Here is a 20,965-nt window from a genome sequence, read left to right on the forward strand (position 1 = left end):
TTATAAAATAACTTTAGATAACTCTTAATTTATTTTGTGCATCATCTCTGGCAAATATTGGATAACAACCCAATATGCTTTTGAACTCTTGCTCCTTTTTGATAATCCTTAAGTCATTATATAACTTAAGTCATGCAAGTGAATAATACCATACTGAGTGAATTATGATTACAATTTGCTGGGGATTTACAGGTGCCATGTATTGAAAAGAAATGAAATGGCTTGATATACTACATTTTTGTTTTCCTCTATAGCTTGCTGAAAGTTGACTGTCCCTATACATTTCTGATAAATATGGGTATCAAGAAAAGTTGTAGTAAACAATATAAGTCAATGTTATTGTTGCTGGAAGAAAGTTACTGAATATGTAAGATTTGTCATTAATTTTCTTTTCTATAATGGAAATCCTTTCTATATTCTCCAAGACTCTGAGAATTATAAGAGATTATTTGACTAAATCCTGTTTCCTTTATTCCTTATTTCCCCCACCAAACAATGACCAAGTTGCTAAACAAATGGGTCACTATCATGTTGAAAATGGAAGTGGAAGGAGAGTCAGAAAGAGGAAAATCAGGGAAATTTCAAACAAGGGTAAAAAGGGGAATGTATATTTGGTGCTAATGTGTGCTTGCAAAAATTCCACTTTCTATATTTTTCCAATTGTATTTGACTTGAGAAAAAGGGTCGTGAAGTCCAACCAGTTAGACTGAGTTTTTTCCTGACTGTAAACCCTGATTAGAGGTAATCATCACCACAGCAGTTAGAGAGTTCTCTGAGTTGGCTGTGTATGTTCTAAGGTAACTCCATTTCTCATTGCAGAAAAACGCCTGTCTAGGGGCATCTCCCACGCCAGCTCCAGCATTGTTTCCCTGGCCCGGTCCCATGTCTCCTCCAATGGTGGGGGTGGGGGGAGCAGTGAGCACCCCCTGGAAATGCCCATCTGTGCCTTCCAGCTTCCAGATCTCACTGTGTACAATGAAGATTTCCGCAGTTTCATAGAGAGAGACCTCATTGAGCAGTCCATGCTGGTGGCCCTGGAACAGGCAGGTCAGTGAGTTTTTCCTGCTCCTTTCTCTGCTCTCTACCTACAGGCAGCCACATGGAAGAACTGGGCTTTCTTAGTAGCCTCTGGTTTAAGTGTGTGATCTGATTGCAGTCATGTACTAAAGTTAAAGAAAGAATATAGATTAGATCCTTTACTCTGGTAATTTCCTGTTTGATGGAAGGGAAACCAGATATACCTATGAAAGGCTTAGGAATCAATACCTAAAAATCGACACATGAAAAAAATACACTAATTATAACTGGCTGTAGAACACCCTTGTGAACAGAAATGACCAGTGCTGTAGATGATGTACAGTAGTGATTAATCTAAAAGTCACATTTATAGTCATGAAACTTCTCCCCAAATTTATTTACCTTTACAATTGTGTTTATCTTAAATTATTGTTAAAATTTGTTAATATCATAGGACGAAACAGATGTGAGTTCTGGAAGAGCTAGTCAGGTATTAAAATACTTCCATAGGAGAAGGACTGGAGTTAGGAGATGGGGCCATGGAAAGGAAGCTTTTATTTTTCATTTTATAACTTACCTTCTATACTAACCACATGCATCTGTTTGTAATTGTTTTTTTAGGTTAGTGAGTTTTCTGGGCTGGTGAAATTATAAGCCAGTTTTTCTTTCTGTAGGCTTTTCAGTAGTTCAAGAAAACTTTAAAGTGTCATTCATAAAATATATTTCTCTGTTGGAGAAAATAATGAGTTGGCAGTTGTGGAATGACTATATAGAATTGAGACTCGTTTTCTTGGGTGTTTCGTATACTCCAGCTTACTGCTTATGTCTTTAAAGCTGCACTACACATATGCTGACTTGCTAACTCACAGGATACTTTAAATACATGCTTTGAGTTGTTTTTGTTTTACTGATGATGGTTTTGTTGCTACAATATTTATTGGCCTCTTGACCAGAGGGAAGGAATGAGAGCCAGACCAAGTAGCCAACACAAGTTTCAGCTTATGACCTTGGCTTCATCATTTAACCCAGGGCTTCTCAACCTTGGCACTATTGACATTTTGGGTCAGATAATTCTTTGTTGTGCAGACTGCCGTGTGCATTGAATTATGTTTAGCAGCATCCCTGGCCTCTATCCATTAGTTGCTAGTAGCACCCTCTAGTAGTTGTGACATGCAAACTTATCTTCAGACATTGCCAGATGTCCACTTGGGACAAAATTGTCCCCACTTAAGACCCACTGACCTAACCAGTCATGCTCACCAGATTCAGACTGACTAGATATAAGTGAAGAAGATGGTTTTGCTCTAGGTAGGTGTCCTAGATGAGGTTACTTTGGCATCTTGTAGAAATAAAGAAGTGGAAGGGCTTCGTGGATAATCTGTTGTACTTGTTTTCTTTCACCACCATGTTTCTGCAGGGCGTTTGAACTGGTGGGTGAGTGTGGACCCCACCTGTCAGAGACTGCTTCCTTTGGCAACTACTGGAGATGGGAACTGCCTCCTGCATGCTGCCTCTCTTGGTGAGTCTCAAAAGCGGTTCTCCATTCCTCTGTAGAAAGAAAGCCAGTCTCAGGTGTAGGACGTGATCCAGCCAACCTTGATCTTAGAAGTGATGGTTCAGAGCAAGGGTGTGTGTGTGTGTGTGTGTGTGTGTGTGTGTGTGTGTGTGTGTGTGTTGGCACAGGAAGTGATGGGAGTGAGCCCTATCCTCACTAGTGAGATAGTGAGGAGAGCAAAGGGATTAGCTTGGGCCCACTCTGAGAGCTGACCCCTGGGGGTAATGAGTAGTGTTTAGCACACAGTATATAGCTGTGTGTGTGTGTGTGTGTGTGTGTGTGTAATTCTACTTAATATTTATTATTTTGGGATATGAGAAGATAAGTCTTCAGCAGTTCTATGCAATACTTATTTACTTTAAATTATTAAGCTTCCTTACAACTCAATATGTTATTTGCCCTCAATTTTTCAGTCACCCCCTCAAGCGTGAATGCTGATTGCTGTGTGCCAGATCAGGCTTAACTGTTGCTACTCTGTATTTAGTTTGTTAAGTTGCTTCAGGGGAACGGCTTCCTGTCAGGAGTTTGTGGGATGTGGTATATTATCCACTTTCAAGTTCTTGAAGTCTTTGAGCCTCCAGAGTGGAAGCATCTTTTCTTTCTCGATGAAGTACTTGTTCCTTAAATCTCAGCAGGAATTTCTTTGAACCTGGGCTTCAGCCTGATTTCCTTCATGCCAGGGTCTTTGTATCAATTAGTAAGTGGCGTTGAGTCAAGATAAGATGTCTTACTGTTATGCTTTCTTGCCACAGGAATGTGGGGCTTCCATGATCGGGACTTGATGCTACGGAAATCTTTGTATGGACTGATGGAGAAGGGAGTGGAGAAAGAGGCATTGAAAAGGCGCTGGAGGTGGCAGCAAACACAGCAGAATAAAGAGGTAGGAGAACTTGGGTGGGAGCACCTTGTTTCTAAAGGTACCTAGCTGCCAAGCCACTCAGTGCCTACCAGTAGGTACTTAGGTCTTACAGGGACTTAGGTCAGTGTTACTCTCCTGATAATCCTGAAAATTGTAGAAGAGGCAGATAACCCCATGGGTAAATGCCTTCTGATGTAGTCCTGAGAATTGATGTGGGGAAACCAAGACCTAGAGAGGAGGTAGGTAACATTGTGCTTTTCACCTGATACACTTTAGTGGCAGGTTCTCAATAGCCTTTAGTGGCAGTCTTTTGCAAAATGAGATATGACAATTCTATAGGATTCTTGAATTGTTGTGCTTTTTTTGCTTGTAATAAAACTAGACCAATTTTTAAGGACTTATGTTTTCAGCCCTCATAGAAATTTCAATACTTAAAAGACTTTCTGGACATATATGCCATTTGTTTTACAGATACTCAGTTTTAGTTTGTTTAGAGTTTTAAGAAGCATACCTGTTAAATTGAGTTTGATGGTACTTCTCAGGAATTTGGCAAATGTTGAGGCTGCTTTTACATAAGCAAGTAACAATGGATTGTTTGTGCTTTCCATCCCCATAAAAGGTTTTGTAAAAAAAAAAAAAAAATTCTTACCAGAACACAGCCCTGCCTGTATGTTTACATTAGTAGCTGCTTTCCTCCTACAATAACAGCGTGGAAACATATGACCTGCAAAGCCTCAATAAAGTATTTACAGAATACAGAAAAAGTTTGCCAATAACTTTCCTACCGTATGCATATTTTCATATACCGTATATGAAAATAATGGTCCTTCCTCTTTCCTTTTCCTCTGGTTCTCTCCCTGTCTTCTATGTTTATATCTCCTACTCTTCTTGTATACCTATTTTTTGCCATGTTTATGGCTGGATTTTTCTGGCATTGAATATGTTAATGTCTCTTCAGAAGTGTTCCTTTTCTTTTTATTGCTTTATCATAACTGACAATAATATAGACGATGTTTTTTTAAATTATTCAGAATTTTATGACCTGAAGACTTAAAATATGTAAGTAGAATGTGTTATGTCTCTTCCTTAAAAGCAAAGAATCCAATTATTAAAAGGAAGATGATAAGATTAGGATACTGTCCTTGATCAACGAGTCTTCCACCAGAAGATTCTTGAAGGAAATAAATCCACGGGGGTAAGGCCACATAAGTGACATTCTTTATTAGCACCAAAAGCTGGGCTGGACCTTGTGAAAAGCTTCTTTTGCCTGAGCTAGAGCCAGCCTAGAATTAGAACCTGAAGCAAATCAGTGGTCAGCTTTGCCTTTTTCACTGCTGAGTTCAGATCATATCTGAGCCTTAAATTTGACTACTGCAGAGACAAGAAAAGGCCAGACCAGAGCATACCAACTATTAAGTGGAAATGATAGCAACAGTCAGAGAATAGATGTGTCTAGTTATTAAAGCTGTTACAGTTATTTTACAGATGGGGTTAGATTATAATGGTAACTAGCCAGGAGATACACAAATAACCCTAACCCTGGTCAGCCAACTCTTCCCTCTCAGTGTCCCCAACAGAAATGCATGCATAGAGAATAGTGACTAGTGAAGGGGCAATCGTCCTATTCCATTTGTTCAGCACAGTAAAAGCTCATACTGAAAAAGTGGCCTACATAATTGTCTTAGCTTAGACCATTATAGCATTATACCCCACCTTGGGAGTGGAAATGGGAAGTGGGGTGTGATGGACTGGGGAGCTCCTTTGAATTCCCCAATACCAAAATTCAAACTAAATAAGTGTTGTGCCTACTTGTTTTGTGTTGAAATTGGTGGTAAAACATTTTCTCAAAAGTTAAGGCTAGCAATGTACACCACCTAGTGGCTCTGAGTATTAAAACATGAAGCAAAAAGGAGAGGAAGAGAGAGATACTCCTGAATGTGTATATCAGAGTGACCAGTGCACCCCTTATTTAACCTGTGCATTGTTCTCATTATCTTCAATTGAAATAAAATATGTGGTAGTATTTTACAAATTTAAAATAGCTTTGCCATTTTTTAATTATTAAAGTAAAATATACTCACAATAGTTCCTTAATTCCCATTAAATATGTTCCCAGTGCTCCTAATGTTTCCAGTGTGATTCCTTCCACTCTGTCAGTGTGCACTTAAGTATTGTAAGATCATTTTAATACTAATGTAAGCCAAATAAAATTAATAAGATAAACTTATTTTTCAAATCATCATATGCATCCTAAGGCCAATATATTTTATTTTATTTTTTAAGCCAATATATTTTAAAATTGCTTGTACTCTGAATGCTCTCCTTTGATAAAAATTATAATCTCACTTAGCATGTATGTATTGATTACTGATCATATAATAGGCAATGGGCATATTACATAAAACATGTTCCAGAACCTTAAAAGTAGTAGGAGATGGACATGTAAATACATAATTGCAACAAAGTATAACATATATGCCTTTTATGAGAGAAGTCTATATAGCAGTTCAGGAGAGAGGACACAAAGGAAAGAGTGGTTGATCTACCAGAGAGATTTAGGAGACTTCACAGAGGAGTGATATTTCAGTTCTGTCCTGAGAGTTGAGAAATTGTTCACTAGGTGGATATGGAATGGGGCTGTTCCAGGCAGAAGAAACTTAGACAAAAGCTCAGAGGTATAAAGCAACATGGTACATTTCAGGAACTACAGCTAATTCAGTGGGTAGAAAAGTGGGTAGGGATCAGGAAGTGGGCTTTGTATACAACACCTAAGGAGTTTTAAACATAGGCAGTAAAGATTTTCAAAGCCATTTCAGCAGGAAACAAGTACCACCAGATTTTAATTTGAGAAAAAATATTTCCAGTAGCATTATAGAAAAATGAACCAGAAGAGTACCGGAAGTAGTAAAGCCAGCTAAAGGTGCATTGCAATAGTTCATGCATAATAATTGTTGACTGAAAGAATCCAGGTGTGAGGTGGATTCTTTATCTTAGTAGAAGAGGAGTCTTAGATAACTCCTTGGTTTCTTGTTTGGGTGATAGTTGGTTCTGCTCCTTAAGGTACAAATATAAGACGAGTGGGTTTGAGGAAAAACAGTATTTTAATTTTGAATATATAAAGTTTGACGGACAAGTGGCAGCCCTCAATAGGCAGTATGGATATTGATACATGAACATAGCAATTAAGAAGTAGGGGCAGCACTTTGGGAGGCCGAGGTGAGAAGATTGCCTGAGACCAGGGGTTCAAGACCAGCTTGGGCAACATCGTGAGACCTCGACTCTCTATATCAAAAACTAACTGGGCAAGGTGGTACGTACCTGTAGTTCCAGCTACTTGGAAGGCTGAGGTAGGTGGAAGGATCACCTGAGCCCACCAGGTCAAGGCTGTGGTGGCTATATGCGTGCCACTGCACTCCAGCCTGGATGACAGAATGAGACTTTGGTTAAAAAAAACCAAACAAACAGAAAAATGGGCTAGGCACAGTGGCTCATGCCTATAATCCCAGCACTTTGGGAGGCTGAGATGAGAGGATTATCTGAGCTCAGTGGTTCAAGAGCAGCCTGGGCAGCTTGGTGAGACCTCATCTCTACAGTAAATAAAAAAAATTAGCTGGGCATGGTGGCGTGTGCCTGTAGTTCCAGCTTCTTGGAAGGCCGAGGCAGAAGGATCACCTGAGCCCAGCAGGTCGAGCCTGCGGTGGCCATGAGTGTGCCACTGCACTCTAGCATGGGCAACAGAGTGAGAGACTCCAACTCAAAAAACAAACAAGAAAGTTGGGGCTAGAGAGGAAGGTTTTGGAGACATGAGTATATAGATGGTAGTGGATGAGATTATGGTAGACGAGATCACCCAGAGGGAACCAGCGCTAAGTTCAGGGACACAATAACAATGTTTTTGGAATAGAAAGTAATTTTATGGAATTTTAGAGAAATAGAAAGTAATTTTATGGAAGCTAAAAGAGAGTTTAAAGAGGAAAATAAACCACATGAAAGCTAGGAAAGATGAGAACTAGAGTCCAGTGAATTTAGCAATTAGAAGATCATTGGTATCCTTTGCTAGAGTCAGTTAGGTGAAGTGGTATGTGGGGTGAGTGAGTAGGCCAGAGGGCAGAAACAGAAGCCAGACTGCAATGAATCAAGAAAGAACAGAAAATAAAGAAGTATATAGCTGGGCACGGTGGCTCACGCCTATAATTCCAGCACTTTGGGAGGCTGAGGCAAGAGGATTGCCTGAGCCCATGGATTCAAGACCAGCCTAGGCAACTTGGCGAGACCTCATCTCTACAATGATTCAAAAAATTAGCCGGACATGGTGGCGCATGCCTGTAGTTCCAGCTACTTGGAAGGCTGAGGCAGAAGGATTGCCTGAGCCCAGCAGGTCAAAGCTGCAGTGGCTGTGAGCCACTTCACTCCAGCCTAGGTGACAGAGTGAGACTCCAACTTAAAACCCCCCCAAAAACAAAAGTACAAAAAGGTCATAGACTGTCCTTTAATGGAACTTGACTGTGAAAGGGAGAAGAGATTTGACTTTGTAGCACAATTATAAACTAAGTGCTAAGAGAATAGAGAGTGGGGTAACTGAATAAGCCGGAATGGCTATTGCCTCTTAGAACCTAGCCTCTAACTGCTTAATGTCCCCTGCCTGTCTTTCACATAGTCAGGACTGGTGTACACAGAGGATGAATGGCAGAAAGAGTGGAATGAACTGATCAAGCTTGCATCAAGTGAACCCCGAATGCATCTGGGTACCAATGGAGCCAACTGTGGTGGGTAAGTGTGGCTAAGTGGGGAAGCAGGAAATGATCTTTACAGAGTCCTCACTGGGCTTCAGCAGCCTGGTATAGAGAGAGCTCTGTGCTAAGAGGGTATTAGGAAAAAAAGAAGAACCATGGCAAGGGTACCAAGTGTGTAACAGCATGGTATGTTCTAGGAACTGCAGGTAGTTCAGTATTGCTGGATATAGAGTATGTGGTGCAAAATGTTAGATGTGGCTGGGAAGTCTACATTTGTGTGTGCCATGCTAAAGCATCTCTGATAACTTGCAAGAAAAATAAAAAGAGACAGAGAACCTATTGGTTTAGACAAATTTAAGAGACATATCAACCAATTGGAATGAATGGACATTATAAGACAACTGGGGAAATGAGAACAATGCCTACATGTTTAATTATTGTTAAATTCTTAGGGTGGTATTGATGGTATTATGATTTTTTTTTTTTAAGGAGTATTGTATTTCTTTAGAGATAAAAACTGAAGTGTATATGGATGAAATGATATGATGTCTAGGACTTGCTTCAAAATAATCCGGTAGGGTGGGGGCAGGGGGTGATAGGGAAATAGATTGAGGTATAAATAGAAAAGAGGTTGACCGTGTGTTTATAAGTGTTGAAGCTGGGTGATGGATACATAAGAGTTAAATATAATATTCTTTATAATATTGAATATGTTTTAAATGTTCTATAATAGAAAGTTAAATATTATAATCTACCCAAACTTTATCATGCATAAGAATAATCTGGGAGAATTACTTAAAATGCAACTATCTGGCCTCCACCCCAAGAAAGTTCAGTTCAGATGGGCTGAGGTAAGGCCCAGAAATCCATGTTTATAACAAGCATCCACTGTTGAATAACATTGCTTTAGCCATTGAATATAATATTGAGTATGTGAGTGACAGGAGCAAATTTGTCACTCAGTATTTGAACACACTGATACCAGAATAGATGATGAGGAGGGGAATAGACAAGAGGCAGTTTTAGTAATCCAGGAAAGGGTCATGGGTGGGAACAGGGTGGTAGATTGAAGATAGGCCAGAGGAAACAAAAGAAACACGTAGGAGGTGGAATTGGTCAAGCCAGGTGATTAAAGGTGAGAGAGAAAGCACAGTAAATATTTTGCAGATTTCTGATTAGGCCACCCATGCACAAGTAAGGGAACATAGGAAGAGGAATTTTGTTTGGCAATTTTTTTGTAAGACACAGTGAATATGTTGTGCCATGCTAAGGTGTCTCTTATAACTTGCATGGGTGTGGTGTATAAAGCAAGCAGAGTGAGGTTGCGCAGTTTGTATTGAGTTACTGGATAAAGAGAATTGGGAGACATTGTTAAGCAGGATGAATACTGAGAGAGATTACCTCCAGATTGCTAGCACTACTTTAACCCCAGAGCCGTCAAATCTCTTTTCTTGGATTTTCCCACCTGTGAAACGAAAGCAGAACTAGCTGTGGTAGCATAAAATAATGAGCTATTATTATTACTATTCTTTTTTTGTTGAGTTGGAGTCTCACTCTGTCACCCAGACTGGAGTGCAGTGGCCGTTCCTGGCCACTGCAGCCTCGACCTGCTGGGCTCCCGCGATTCTTCTGCCTCACTCTTCCAAGTAGCTGGAACTACAGGAGCGTGCTACCATGCCCGGCTAATTTTTTGATTTGTAGCGATGAGATCTCGCCAAGTTGCCCAGGCGGGTCTCGAACTCGTGGGCTCAGGCAATCCACTCACCTCAGCCTCCCAAAGTGTGTGATTACGGGCTGAGCCACCGAGACCAGCTATAAGCTATTATGAATGGCAGTCTTAAGATTGGAAAAACCAGGAAAGGACATTCCTCTTTTCCCTTTCTGCAGAACTGGTCTTCAGGGGTCTTTTGTTTTTTCCCCTCCCTTTTGTACACCACTTCACTCTCTCCCCTCCTGCCATTCTAGGGTGGAGAGTTCTGAGGAGCCTGTATATGAAAGCCTAGAAGAGTTCCATGTCTTTGTCCTTGCTCATGTGCTTAGGAGGCCCATAGTTGTCGTGGCAGACACCATGCTGAGAGACTCTGGAGGTGAAGGTGAGTCAGCCAGTCTTCAGTCCACTCAGAGCACACCCTTTTCACAGAGCCATGGACTAAGCATTGGGAGGAGAGCAGGTAAGGGATGATATTAAACACTTGGGGAAAAAAGCAAAGTATAAATTAGAACGATGCAGAATTCTCAAGAGATTCAGTGTAAAGCAGTTGGGATTAATCGACAAGTCTGCTTAGGAAATAAGTATTAAATGAGCTGGAATGGAAGCGAGAGTCAGTTGGCAGAATGGGGTGGAAGGGTTGTCTACTAGGCAAGAACACAGCCTTAATAATAATCTTTATGGCTTCCTGCAGCATTTGCCCCTATTCCCTTTGGGGGAATCTATCTGCCCTTGGAGGTCCCAGCCAGCCAGTGTCATCGCTCCCCTCTGGTGCTTGCCTACGATCAGGCCCACTTTTCTGCACTTGTGTCCATGGAGCAGAAGGAGAATGCTAAGGAACAAGGTGCTGAATCAGCTGTCTTTTGGTCTGCATTATTTTCACTTGAAAGAATGGAATGAGAGAAAATGTAAGAGGAAAGAATTAAGTGACATGCAAGCCCAGACAGTACATGTTGGTACTGTTTTAAGCTATCAAACATACAAGCGTTTTTAAATTAAAAAAATAAATAAAAGGGAAAGGCTTGGAGGAAAAACAGGCCTATATTACTTCTTCTGGAGTAAAGGGTTTATGTATTAAGGTCATAGGACCTTCTGAATGATACTTTGCTATTTTGTCTTAATAATGATTTTCAGTTCCCTGAATACACATTAGCTGGCAAGAACATCATGAGAGTTGACTGACTGGTGGGGGAGTCATGGAGATTTGTGACCTAAATCATTTGCTGGGCAGTAAGGGAAAAACTAGACAATTGTTTTTTAATGCCAGGGTAATTCACATATAAGACTTGAGAAGTCACTACAATTAAAGACCTGTGTTATGATTTTAATGAAGTAAGTCTCTGATCGGTGGCCTTCTCTCTCCTCAAGGAGACTCCTTGATGGCGTGTTTTTTTCTCCTCAGCTGTGATCCCACTTACAGATTCAGAGCATAAGCTGCTGCCCTTGCACTTTGCTGTGGATCCTGGAAAGGGCTGGGAGTGGGGCAGAGATGACAATGACAATGTCCGATTGGCCAGGTGAGGCAAGCATAGTCCTTCCTTCTACTTTGTAGCTGCAATCTCTTCCACATGCAGCATGCATCTCCTCAGCTCAGAGGAAAAATCACATCCTAACTCCAGTTTCTTGGGAAAATGGAGAGGTGGAAGATAGGTTGGGCACTGGGATCTTGCATTGTGGAGCTGCTTTCTCTCCCTGAGAAAGAGATGGGAATCCTGGGATCTCAACTTATTCTTTTCTTACATCAGCAAGAGTGTTCCAATACTGATACATCCCAGAATCCCCAAAACAGTGATCAGAAAATCAAGATAATCAAATTACATTTCTTTTCTCAGCCCAAGTGAGAAGGGTTTTAAATAGTTGACCAAAATAGTTTGCTCTGATATTTTGCCTTTTGGAATGTAAAGAGATGGGGGATATATATATATATATATATATATTCTCTCCCACTCCCATCCCCCATTCTTTCTCCCTGTAGCTTGTTAAGCCTTCCTTCTGCCTCCCTCCGCAGCTTCTCTGTGGACATTGTCTGAAGGTAAAAAGCTCCTCCCTCACCTGTACCCAGAGGGCTCCTGCCACTGGGTCCCAGATGAGATGGTTTGCTTTTAAAATCCAATGTCTGTGACTTTTTAAAAATAAGTTCTCACATAATTATAAAAAAATTTTGAGTATTTCCTATTTTTCAAACACTGCTGGGCCCTTTCCAAATACTGTTTGAATCTTCACAACAACCTCAGCATAGGTATTAGTTACACCCATCTCAACCCGAACTGATTTTTAAGGAGGTTGAAGTGACTTGCTCAAGGTCATAACACTTAGTAATTGGTGAATTATAATTCAAACCCAACCCTCTTTGAGTCCCAAGCCATGGAGCCCTCCCCTACCTTTTATCTTACATTGCTTTGCTTTTAAAAGGTTACTGTTTTTCTTTTTTTTTCTCCTCTTCACAGTGTAATTCTGTCCTTAGAGGTCAAATTGCATCTGCTACATAGCTACATGAATGTGAAGTGGATCCCACTGTCTTCTGATGCACAGGTGAAGAGTTCTCCCACATCTACCCTGGGGTTTCCTCATTTTCAGTGACAGGGAGAACAGGATATCTGTTGGTAGTCCCCTTCTGTATTTCTTCTGAGTGCTAGCTTATGATTCAAGGCTAGAAATGACTGGAAGGCGTCAGATAAGTTCCAAAGACACTTTTTTCTACTTTTTAAACTTTTAGTCCCCTCCATTTTCCACAGCTCCTCTCCAACCAGGCTCTATTTTTTGAAACTAAAATACATTCTTTAATAAAAGTTTTCTGGGCTAGGCATTGTGACTTATGCCTATAATCCCAGCACTTTGGCAGGCTGAGGCGGCAGGACTGCTTGAGCCTAGGAGCTTGAGACCAGCCTAGGCAACATAACAAGACCTTGTCTCTACAAAAAATTAAAAAAAAAAAAATTAGCCCAGCGTGGTGGCACATGCCTGTGGTCGCAGCTACATGAAAGGCTGAGTTGGAAGGAGGTTGAGCTCAGGAGGTTGCATCGTGATGGTGCCACTATACTCTAGCCTGGGCAATAGAGTGAGACCCTGACTCAAAAAAAAGAGAGAAGCGAGAGAGAGAAAAGAAGTTTTCTGGTCTTTTTTATTGACTTTAGATTATCACTGCTTTGTCCCAAGCTCTTTTATATACCTCTGTTTAAGGTACCAGAAGAAGATAGAATAACTTAAAAAAAGCTCTTGATTCTGTGGGTTCTCAGCTAAAACAGAAACACAGAACAAGAGCAAATTGATGAACTCCAGTGCTGAATATATAAAAGTTGAGGGGATACAAAATGGTTAGACTTGGTTGGTTGTGGTTAGTTAAGACTTTCTTGAGATTAATTTTGAGCAGAATTTGGCATAGAGAATTAAAAAAAAAAATTTATTTGGAGTCTCACTCTGTCTCCCAGGCTGGAATGCAATGGCACAATCACAGCTACTGTGGCCTTGATCTGCTGGGCTCAGGCAGTCCTTCCACCTCAGCCTTCCAAGTAACTGGGATTACCAGCTACACTACCATGCCCAGCTAATTTTTAAATTTATTGTATAGATGAAGTCTTGCTGTGTTGCTCAAGCTGGTCTCAAATTCCTGGGCTCAGGCTCTCCTCTCGCCTTGTCCTCCCTAAGTGCTGGGACTACAAGTGTGAGCCAGTGTATCTGACAAGAAATTTATAATAACATTCTAGTATCTCGGGCTGTCACCCAGAGGCTGTGTATTGTTTGTTGCTCATTGCTCTAGAAGAACAGTGAGACTTCATTTTCATATCTCCTTATTACAGAAGGGAGTCAAATTGTAGTGGGTGAGATAAAAGTTAGATATTAGATACATTTTTCCTTGGCCCGTAAGAGAGCTGACAGAAACCTAGAAAGACAGTGTCTTCCTGGGTCACCCTTCCCCTGTCATGACAGCAGCTCTTCTCTGGAGCAAGGCAGTCACTACAATGATGGAGTTAGTAGGAGTGTTGTTATTACCTTTCATCTGTGTGGCTAATTCCTACAACAGTGACTACAAGCAGCCCTATCAGCCAGATGGATGAGCTGGAGGACCCTGGGGGATTCCCCCAAAGCAGACTGATGGGATAATTGTCAACACTGTTCTTGTCTCTTCCAGGCTCCTCTGGCCCAGCCTGAATCTCCCACAGCCTCAGCTGGAGATGATCCTCGGTCCACTCCCGAGTCTGGGGAGTCAGACAAGGAGTCAGTTGGCAGCAGTTCTACCAGCAATGAGGGCAGCAAGCGGAAGGAGAAGTCAAAGCGAGATCGGGAGAAGGACAAGAAGAGAGCAGATTCCGTGGCTAACAAACTGGGCAGCTTTGGCAAAACCTTGGGCAACAAACTCAAGAAGAACATGGGAGGCCTGATGCACAGCAAGGGTTCTAAGCCTGGAGGGGTGGGAACAGGGTCAGGGGCAAGCACTGAGACGCTGGAGAAGAAAAAGAAAAACTCACTGAAGAGCTGGAAGGGTGGCAAGGAGGAGGCAGCTGGGGATGGGCCTGTATCTGAGAAGCCCACGTTTGAGTCTGTTGGTAATGGAGGGAGCAAGTATAGCCAGGAGGTGATGCAAAGCCTGAGCATTATGAGGATTGCAATGCAAGGGGAGGGCAAGTTTATTTTTGTTGGAACCCTGAAGATGGGTCACCGTCACCAATATCAGGAGGAGATGATCCAGCGCTACCTTTCTGATGCTGAGGAGAGATTCCTGGCAGAACAGAAGCAGAAGGAGGCAGAGAGGAAGATCATAAATGGAGGAGTAGGGAGTGGGCCTCCTCCAGCCAAAAAGCCAGAGCCAGATGGTGGGGAGGAGCAGCTGCCTGCCACCCCAGCAGAGTCCAAGGCAGTGGCATTCTCTGCTGGCTACCCCGCTGGCTACCCTGGAGGCTTTACTATCCCTCGGCCTTCTGGGGGTGGAGTTCACTGCCAGGAACCCCGGAGGCAATTGGCAGGGGGTCCGTGTGGGGGAGGCCTACCACCATATGCCACCTACCCCAGACAATGCCCCCCAGGGCGACCCTACCCTCACCAGGACAGCATCCCTTCTCTGGAGCCAGGCAGTCACTCCAAGGATGGAGTTCACAGGGGTGCATTGTTACCACCCCACTTCCGCGTGGCTGATTCCTATAGCAATGGCTACAGAGAGCCCCCTGAGCCAGATGGATGGGCTGGAGGTCCCCGGGGACTTCCCCCAACCCAGACCAAATGTAAACAACCGAACTGCAGCTTCTACGGACATCCTGAGACAAACAACTTCTGTTCCTGTTGTTACAGGGAAGAACTGAGGAGGAGGGAACGAGAACCGGGTGGGGAGCTGCAGGTGCACAGGTTCTGAATGGGTGGAACCTTGGTGGGCAAGGGGGCTGAACAAAGAAAGTTAAGCTCAACTAATTGGCTCATCAAGACACACAGCCCCCATGTTGATGGGGCAGATGCAGTAATGTTTGTGGGAACCTGGCTGGAAACTTTTAAGTGTGTGTGCGCTGGAGTGCTGCCAGGCTAGCAAGAGCAGGTCAGGGCTGAACGACGCCTCAAGGGCTGTACTGTTCCTTTGTAGAGCTTGACTTGATGGGACTTAGGAAGTACAGGGAGGAAAGATGGTGATTCTGTCTCATCACTCCTTGGGTCTCATCTCAGGACCTAAGGGAAAGCTGTAAGAGAAGGTTTGGTGTGTGGGGTGGGAGGTGGGCAGAAATCTGGGGAAGGGATAGGCAAAGGAGGTTCTCAGTCAATAAAAGAAAACATAGACCAAAGTTCTTTTAGGTTGGAAAAAAGCACATGGTGGTGGACTTGGGAGTGTGGAGAGAAACTGGGAAATTGGACACATTTGCTATTGATTTGAATTAAGGTAGAAATTAGGATTGATAACTTCCTCCTCCTGAAGGAGCTGGGAAGACAAGGCAATAATGTGTGCTCATGGGTGCTTGTTAGGAGGGAGCGTTTAAATCTCAGTTTATTGAAATGGGAAAGGGAGGAACTGAAAAGGGGAATCCTTTTCAAACCTCTTTAAGTTTTCTTTCCTTCTAAACAGTCATCTGTCATCTGTTCTAGTTTGAGAGGAGATTGCCGATTGCTCCCATTCTTCCTCATTCTTTTTTGAGGGCTGAGCCAAGTTAAGAAGGTTGTGATTTTTTACAAAAGATTTTAATTTTATTTTTTAAAAAAGCTCCCTCTGGGAAAGGGAAGAGAGTGATGAGAAGAGCAGCTGTGTGTGTTGAATTTTCTCCAAATGAATTGGTGCAGAGGTGATCTCTTTTTTAACTACTTAGCAATAACCATACATTAGGGTTTGAGTATACCTTGGGAGGGGTGGGAGGAGGACAGATAATTAGCCAGACTGTTTCAAACAAAACCAAAAACCTAAATTAAGCACTACCATCCTGTGTGGTAACTGGCTGCTTTGTTTCTGTAAAAAGCAACTTATTTTATTGACAGATTTTTTTTTAAGGAAAAAAAACAAAAAGACCCCAACAAGCAAAAACATTTTTTAAAAAGATTTTTTTTTTCCTACTTTTTTCTCCTTTCTCTCTACTTTTGGAGAATGAACTTAACATCCCGGCTTCTTTTGTTAAGCCATAGCTGACCTTAATCTGTGGTTAGTTTATTAAAATAATTTAAAAATTCTTTGTAAGAAGAGATATTTTTGATATTAGGACTGATGTTGAAACACAGGGTGGGGGTTAGGGACAATTTATAAAAAGGTTAGTCAGAGAAATATATTTTAGTGAACTATAACCACAGATCACAGATTACTCCCAATGAGTTGATCTGTCTTTGGTATTTCTCCCTTTCCCTGACCCAACCCTCTTCTCTAGGGGGTGGGAGTAGGGATGTGTACACAGTAGGGGGAGCTTCTTTGCGTTTTGCACAAAGCACAAGTCTGGACAGCCTCCGCTGTGGCCAGAGCCATTTCTAAGAGCTTTAAACTGGAAGACCTATCCTGGGCCAATTTCCCTTTTCCTTAATATTTTTTCTGGGAAAAAAAATCAACTATGCAATTGTATACACTCTTGGGTGCATATGAAGAAGGGGAATAAGTGTACTTAAGTGTCCATATTATTAATTGGGTCTGTTTTTCTGTGTTTGGATTTCTCTATTCATAACTCATCTCGTGGAATGTAATTCCCGCATTTGATCTAAGGCATACATGGGCTAGGGGTGTGTGTGTATGCTGGGGGGTTCTTACAAATATTCCTCCCACCCAGTCAGGAAAGTTTTCGTCATATTTCCCCTTTGGTAACAAAGCCCGCCAAGAATGTCTTCATTGAAACTGCTCACAGTTTAGAAAGGTTCCTTTCTCCTTAGCAAACTCAAAAGTCATATACTTTCCAAATCTGATAGTCTGCTGTTTTGATCATTTCTATGGCTATTAGTTCTTAGACTTTTCTGTGAAAATAGGTTGGTTTTAAGGAAAGGAAACAGTGAAGTTCCAAAGGAGGGGATGTATATGGTCTGGGCAGGTCTGGAATCTAGTATGAGATGAGCACTCCCCTCCAGTGCAGAATTTAAGGGGGTACCAAAAAGCTTGGCTACTTAAAAAAAAAAAAAAAAAGCTATTTTTAAAAATAACCAGGCTGGCATGGTTTGACTTCCTGGGCTCCAGGCTTCTCCTGTCTCGGCCTCTGGAGTAGTTGGGACTACAGGCACATGCCATCACACTTTGCTTATTTTTTATCTTGAGAAAGCATGATTTATTAAGAGGACAGAAAAGCTCCCACAGTGGGAGGGGACCCGAAGTAGCCCTTTTAAAAAATTTTTATGGAGATGATGGGGGTCTTGCTACATTGCTCAGGCTGGTCTCAAACTCCTGGCTTTCAGTTGTCTTCCCACCTCAGTCTCCCAAAGTGCTGAGAATACAAGTGTGAGCCATCATACCTGGAAGCAAAATCTTAAATAATGACGAAATCTGACAGGACTAAGATTAGGGTGAAGGAAGTGAGGCTGGATTGAGCAAGTATGAGGATGAATCCTGTCCTTATTTGCATTTTTGATAATTGTCTGTCATAGATTTTTTAACATTAATTTTGTTTTTTCAATATTCTTTATCTCGGTTACAGGGTTTTTGGCACCCCTTAAATTTTGTGCCCAAAGTGCTGCCTTCTCACCTCACCTTAGTAATGTCCCTGTTTCTGGGTTTTGAACAACACTGATAAGACCACCACCACATGAGCCTCCACCTCCTATCATGCTCCAAACAACAGGTTGCTCAAACACCCTGAATTTGCACAGCTCATCTAGCTTTCCTTTAGGCCTCCATGTCATAGGATGCTGGCCTGGACCAATAGGAATGGAAACAGACCAAGGGTTTTCCCAGAGAATAAAATCAGGAAAGTTAATTCTCCACTGAACTGCTGTGTTTGGATTTGATCTCTTATTAGATTTTAGTTAATAACTTTTGTTTTAGAAACTGAGGACAAATGAATAAGAACAAAACTGTATATCATGTTTGCTTTTGTTTTTATTTTTATTTAAGTTCATGAATCCCAATTCATTGCTTTCTTTTCAAATAAAAAACAGTGGGAAATTTGAAGGGTGGTCTAGGGGTGAATACGGTAAAATAGGGCTTTAGGCCTTATAGCTTTTTATTAAGAAATAAATTATATTTTTTATTTGGGAAGGTAACTATTTATTAAGGCTTTGAAAAACCTCTCCATTCTAAGAATGAGGAACCCTGACACAATGGATTTTTTTTATATGGGGTAATGGAGTTTGTTTTGCTTTACTATTGAGAGGGATTGGGGGGTATTGAGGGTGAAGGAGTAATGCCTGGGTAATGAAGACAGACTCAGACTGGTTTGTAGTATTTTGGGAAGATGAGGGGGTGGAAGAGGCAAGCCCATGCAATTACTGTGTTGGGGAGAAGGGAGGAAGGGGTACATGGTATGCATTCAAAATGAGCAACGTTTCCTTAGTTTTAAGGAGGGGTATGTGAGTGAAGGAGGTAGATCCTGTAACCCTAGATGAGGGATGATATCATCTCTCAGGCTTAAATTTAAGTGCACTTAGTTCCTTTAATCCAGGGCATTTGGGGTACCTACTCACGTTTTTAATGGAGAGGGGAGATTTTCAGGGTTCATATTTTTTGCTTTTTTAAGACCTCCCAGGTTTTCCACTCCATCCCCAACGGAGCACATATACTATAGGATAGGCCTCCAAATCCCTCCCATAACTTATGCTAGTTTTATTGAAAGTTTCAGGATTTAACCAAAGGTCTTTTTCTCCATACTGGATTTTATCAACAAAATAAAAAGGTTATATCAAAAATTGTTTTAGAAGATTCACTCTCTTTGAGGAGTGGGGATGGTGTTAAAACTCAGGCCTTTAAAGAGAAGCACTTTCCCTCTCCTATTGGCTCAGTTTCTTCTTAAGCAACACTAAAGCCCACAAACCAACATAACACAAATGAGCGGTGACTTCGTATTTTATATTTGAGAGGTGATACTGAGCCCAAAAGAATGGAGCTGGTTGTGAATGAGTTCTGAGAACCTAGCTTTTGCCATTCTTACTCTTTTTAGCCACATGTCCAAGGTTCCAGTTTACATTTTTTCTTTCTCAATAAAGGAATATTTCAGAGGTGATTGTCCCTGAGTTACTCAGACACCTCTGGACTCTGTGTCGTCTTCTTACTCCAAGGAGTTAGTGCTCCAGACCTAATGCCCCAGGTGAGAAGACAGAATTAGAAGCCTCTTCTCTGGAATCACCTGCACTCCAGATTTTTCTCATTTCCGTCTTTCCCTCCAGGCCTTTCAACTACAGATTCAGATGAGTCATATAAGCATTCTGTCTCTTTTACTTTGCAGACACCCAGTCTGCAAATCACAAGATGTTTTGCCCCTGCACTTAAGTTGGTTAACAAAATGTTTATTATGATGTCCCTTTTGCAGACTTTCTCCTTGCCACCTCCCTTCACTGGCCACATGGGTAAGGGGCATAGAAAAGAGCAGCAGACGCTGGCTGGCAGCAACTAGGAGGAGGGGGTGGGAAGGAGCTTGGCCTCTTTCTGTGCTTATAACTGGATCTGTGACTCATCTTGTGAGTCACTCAGCTCCACCTTCCTTCTCCAGCTGCCCCTCCCAGCAGCCTTCACTTCTGGCACAGACCTGCAGCCAGACCAGGATTCTGAAAACGGAAAAATCTGATATAGCCCCTTGCCTCTCCACCCTTCCTTTCATCCAGTAAACTTCTACTGGGTGTTTGTTAGGGGTAGTGAGAGATAATCCTGTTACTCTACCTTCAGCTGCTGCCCACTTTGCATTCCGGTTAGGTGCTGATCCGAATCACCCAATTTACTTTTCTCTCTGATTCCCCCCCGCCACTCCTCCACTGTTCCCATACCTCAAAGTGTTAAAGAATAGAATGAGGCTCTTGAATGAAGGGTGGTGGGAGAAGAAAAGTGGATAATGGATTTTAAAATTGTGGTACACACCTCTTCCTATGCTGTGTTTTCATATTATAATAGGCCTTGGGAAGTATTTTCTTCTCCCAAGAGGTTGGGACCCATGGAATGCAGGGGGCGGGGTGGAGTGTTAGTGCTCTGTTGCCTTTGGGACTAATGGAATCAGGCTTCTGGGCCACCTTCCTAGCAGGTGTATACCTCTTTATTCCAGACTGATTTCCTGTCTCACAATATCTTCACTATTTCCACAGTTGCAGCCAAGTCAGGGAACTTTAAGAGCTGAGGCCAGAAGGGTGGTGTACTGGAAGGAGAGAGTTGAGTGTCACTTTGGAAAACCCAGGCCCCCACCTAAGGATTGCTGCCTCTGTAGACTCAAACACAATAAAACAGCTCATTAACCTTTATTTTGTATTTTATTTCCTGTCTTTTTCATGTCTAAATAAAGATTGTTGCATTGCTGCCCCTAAGTCAACCTCCTTTAAAGGAGCTGCAGTTCCTTTTCTCCTAGTCCCTCCCCTTACCCATCTTTGTGTCTTGGGTTGCAGAGGGGAGGGAGGGATTATGGAATTGTTGAGCTGAACAGAGGTTTCCAGCCCTCAGCTTTGAAAGTCCTGCACATGAATCATTCATTTGAAGATCTGGTGTCTGGGTCGGAGGGGTGGAGCCATGCACTGGGAATGGGCATTTA

The 20,965-nt window shown here is 42.1% G+C and overlaps 1 protein-coding gene across 2 annotated transcripts in view; it reads left to right on the forward strand.

Moving 5' to 3' along the window:
• The window catches only part of OTUD7B (OTU deubiquitinase 7B), a 53,141-nt gene extending 36,856 nt beyond the window's left edge, over positions 1-16,285 (forward strand). For both annotated transcript variants that reach the window (XM_008054291.2, XM_008054292.2), the window contains 9 exons: positions 820-1,047; positions 2,435-2,536; positions 3,325-3,452; positions 8,089-8,201; positions 10,130-10,257; positions 10,567-10,716; positions 11,275-11,389; positions 12,320-12,404; positions 14,002-16,285. In XM_008054291.2, coding sequence (XP_008052482.1) covers positions 820-1,047; positions 2,435-2,536; positions 3,325-3,452; positions 8,089-8,201; positions 10,130-10,257; positions 10,567-10,716; positions 11,275-11,389; positions 12,320-12,404; positions 14,002-15,216 — 2,264 coding nt within the window. In that variant the 3' untranslated portion in view covers positions 15,217-16,285. The remainder of the gene's footprint in view (positions 1-819; positions 1,048-2,434; positions 2,537-3,324; positions 3,453-8,088; positions 8,202-10,129; positions 10,258-10,566; positions 10,717-11,274; positions 11,390-12,319; positions 12,405-14,001) is intronic.
• Positions 16,286-20,965: the final 4,680 nt, after the last annotated feature.

This window comes from Carlito syrichta, unplaced genomic scaffold (assembly GCF_000164805.1).
Source record: "Carlito syrichta isolate Samal-C Ts95f unplaced genomic scaffold, Tarsius_syrichta-2.0.1 Scaffold289400, whole genome shotgun sequence".
Lineage (NCBI taxonomy): Eukaryota > Metazoa > Chordata > Mammalia > Primates > Tarsiidae > Carlito > Carlito syrichta.